This window comes from Haemaphysalis longicornis, unplaced genomic scaffold (genome assembly GCF_048455015.1).
Source record: "Haemaphysalis longicornis isolate Haplotype H1 unplaced genomic scaffold, Haemaphysalis longicornis Haplotype H1 scaffold_9, whole genome shotgun sequence".
NCBI lineage: Eukaryota > Metazoa > Arthropoda > Arachnida > Ixodida > Ixodidae > Haemaphysalis > Haemaphysalis longicornis.
In genome coordinates, this window is record NW_027526460.1 from 160575204 (window position 1) to 160578874 (window position 3671).

The window sequence follows — 3671 nt, forward strand, 5'->3', positions numbered from 1 at the left end:
GCGCAGGCTGATCCGAATGGCTTCCGCTGGCGTCAATGTTGCGGTGGGAAAACTAAACACGTAGTAACTCAACAGTAATACAAGGTACGAGTATATATTGCTACGCATACATTCCTAACAGCACATGAGTGCGGCGAATGATAGGTAGCTCACGGGCAGGGACGGCTAAATTATAGCCCGGAGCATTGAAATTTCCTCTGTCGCGGCGTAAGCAAACGGCGTTGTTCTGGTTCTTCAGGTTCGCGGGCAGGTGTAAATATTTGGGCATGCCAACTGTGCTCTTTCGTAGCGTAACGAAATGTGCGCTTCGTGCGTGCGGTGCAATGCCTCGGCAAGCACGAAACGCACATTTCGCACACACGCCCATCCTTTGGCATTCGTAATGCGAGAGCGTACGTTCCGTTCCCCAGGCATTTTTTAAGTCTACATTTTATTTATCATAGTAGTCCTTCCGAGTAGGTAAAGTGGCGTTGTGTTAAGTCACACGGTAGGATTGCCGGATTACATCGATGGGTGCGCCTGACCTACATTTAAACACAGCATCTCTTTTCATCTGAGCTCGTGCCGGGCAAAACTAGTGGTGTCGACGAAGCACGTTTGTTCTTTCGTTTTGCGTTTTTAGGTTTTTCGTAAACTTAATTGTTACGCACATCCGGCGTTATGAAAAAAAAGGCAAAAGACGCATTTCCAAATACTAGCCAGTTGCCGGGCTCTCAACGAAAAAAAAATGTTAGACACGGCAGTGTAGACTGTTATAAAAAAGACAGTGGCAATGAAACATACTGCTTTGGTGTTGACAATGCTATCTTCTAGAGCAGCTCATTCGCCAGCATTCGAGAAAGTTCCGACAGAGATGATTTTGGTTTATTTAGCCCTGTGTTCCTATGCGGGTTAAAAGAGTTGCAATGTCAGAGCTTTGTAAACAATATTAATTTATGCCTGCTTTACACTCCAGGTCTCGTACCACCGTTTCCCACAAGCCTCTTCACTTCGAAAAAGCTGGATAATTGCCATCAAGCGGGACGAGGGCCCATTGTTCACGATAAAGAGCAACACAAAGGTCTGCAGTTCCCACTTCAAGCCAACAGACTTCATCCCTGGAGTGGCAAGCGGAAGGAGGATTCTTCGTGAAACAGCAGTGCCTTCAGTGTTTGTGTTTTCCAAGCCCAAAAAAGAAAGGAAGGCACCGAAGGTGCGTACCCCCTTGCCCCAGCAGAAAAATGCCCAATCCTTTGCTACACTAAACTCGCCCTCGCCTGACAGGGATGCAACTGAAGAGTCTGGAAGGAAAGATCAGGTTGAATAGGGGGATACAGCCATCGATATGCAAGACAGTGATGAGGTGGAAACACTAAAGGTTGTTGTGCAGAAGCAGGCTGAGCAAATCGAACTGTTAAAAGAGCAGTGCAGTGGCCTGAAAAGGAAACTTGAAGAAGCGCAAAGCCGAGAAGCTCTTCAAGAAAAGAAGCAAGCCGAAGATCTCTCAAAGCTACAGAAACAGTGTGATGGTTTGAGGGAAGAGTTGTTGCAAGCAAAGGCTGCTGCCTACAAAGCGGAGGGAGACCTCCTTGTGATTCAGCAGCAACTGGAAGAAGAAAAGTTGAAGAATGCACCTTTTTGCATTGACTGTTTCAAAGGCTCCAGTGAACAAATGATGTTCTACACTGGACTCCCCGAATATGACACCTTTGTTGCGGTGGCAGAATTAGCAGATCCAGGAAGCAATAGCCAGGGAAGGAAACGGAAGCTGGACCGAGAAAAGGAACTGTTTCTCGTGTTAGTCAGGTTGCGGCTTGGCCTGTTTGAGCAAGACCTGGCGGATAGATTTGCCATTTCGCAGCCCACTGTGTCGAGAATGTGCTGTGAATGGGTCAAACTTATTTATGCTAAGGTGATAAAGATGCCTATTTGGCCATCCAGGGAAGCTGTGAATGATACAGTGCCTGCTTCGTTCACTGAAAAGTGCAAGAAAACCAGGGTGATTTTGGATGCCACAGAGATCAGGTGCGCAGTCCCCAGCTCCCTTGCATTACAGTCAAGCAAGTACTCCCAGTACAAGTCTGCAAACACCTTCAAGGGACTCATTGGAATAATGCCGAGTGGTCAACTCTCATTCGTTTCCGAGTTATACACAGGCTGCATGTCGGACCGTGAATGTGTAATTCAGAGTGGGTTCTTGGACCTTAGCTTTGACGAAGGTGATGTGATGGCAGACAAGGGGTTCAAAATTGCCGACCTTCTTGAAGAGAAAGGTGTCAGCCTGAACATTCCTCCTTTCCTGCAAAACGGGAAGCTGTCTGAACAAGAAGTGAGAGAGACACAGGAAATTGCCTCCCTGAGAATTCACGTGGAGAGGAGGATACAGCGAATCAAAGCGTTTCACATCTTCGATCGCCCAGTTCCCCTCACATTGGCACCTGTGGTGACTCAAATATGGACTGTAGTCGCCGTGCTAACTAACCTTCAGTCAGACCTGATTGCGAACCCCGGTGTGGTCTAGTCCAATGTTAACATGAAAACAGATGTGGGTAGTTTAGAGAGCTGAATAATCATAAGACATGTACAGTGAAACCTCGTTATTTCGAACTTCAATAATCCAAATTTATGGTTATTTCAAATTGTACCATTTGGTCCTAACAGGGCTCCATAGAAGTCTATGTATAAAGAAGCCCGTTAATTCAAACCCCAGTAGGTGCTGCTGCCACGGATAACTCAAACTATGTGCCGGCGCTTCGCACATGGCCAGAGAAACGCACCCAGTGCTTGCACACACGGCTCCATAGAATACAAGATATGCTAAAATCAACCTATATCCCACATGGTGGAAGTTTTGGAAGACGCATTCATTGCGAACTACGTGAGGATGCTGTGGTGTCATCCACTGACAGATGAGAGCATCATATCTCAGGTCAGAAGCACTAGCTTTGTGCACGTGTTTATTTCGTTATGCCTGCATTTCCTTGTGTGTGCATTATCTGTGAACCAGCAATCTATTTAAAATGTAACTTTATATTCCTTGTATAAACATAAAGTAGCGACTGTTAATATTTATTGATCATTTGTTCTTTTTTTTTCTTCTTCTTTTGTAATCATCGGAATAGCGTGCAGTGGTATGGGCACGTCGTGTAGTATTTGTGTTTTTGTGGTCACCATGTACTGATATTTTTATTTTTACTTTTTTTACAAGGTTCTGAAGGAATATGTTTGCTTCATGTGGCATTTTAAAATCTTCCAAGCGTCCATGTATTTATATTATCCTTTTTCACGTGATGCTGTCATGTATGCGGCCCTCGGGCACCTTCAAGCGGTAGCTAGCCGCTTTTCACCTAAGGGACCCCCAACACTGTTGTTGGAAATAAACTGATTTGATTTTGATTTGATTTGAACCTGTCGCTGCCAGCGACAGCATGGAGGAGAAAAAAACAAAGCATAGTGCGGCCGTCCGCTATGAAGTCATGGCCGGATGGAATGCCGCCCATCTCTTCTGTGGATTTCGAGAAGGCAGAGATAAGATTTTGGATACATTTGGTAGAGGAAAAAGGACCAACTGTCAGAGACAAAAGTCAAGCGGCAATCACAGGCTTTTTCAAGCGTCAAAGTGTTGACATGCCCTACTGCTTCCCGACTGTCATTATTGTTCCCTATTTAGAGTTTTCATTAATTCGAACTGA

The 3671-nt window shown here is 45.4% G+C and overlaps 1 protein-coding gene across 1 annotated transcript; it reads left to right on the plus strand.

The window, feature by feature from the left end:
* Nucleotides 1–1900: 1900 nt before the first annotated feature.
* Nucleotides 1901–3228, plus strand: LOC144153524 (uncharacterized). The gene has a single exon (XM_077685155.1). It carries the CDS (start codon nt 1901–1903, stop codon nt 2498–2500), a length of 600 nt encoding a protein of 199 aa, XP_077541281.1. The 3' UTR covers nt 2501–3228.
* The last annotated feature ends 443 nt before the right edge of the window (nt 3229–3671 follow it).

Excerpts from the sequence above, each read along its gene's own strand:
- LOC144153524 (XM_077685155.1), top strand. The coding sequence starts at position 1,901 with ATGCCTATTTGGCCATCCAGGGAAGCTGTGAATGATACAGTGCCTGCT.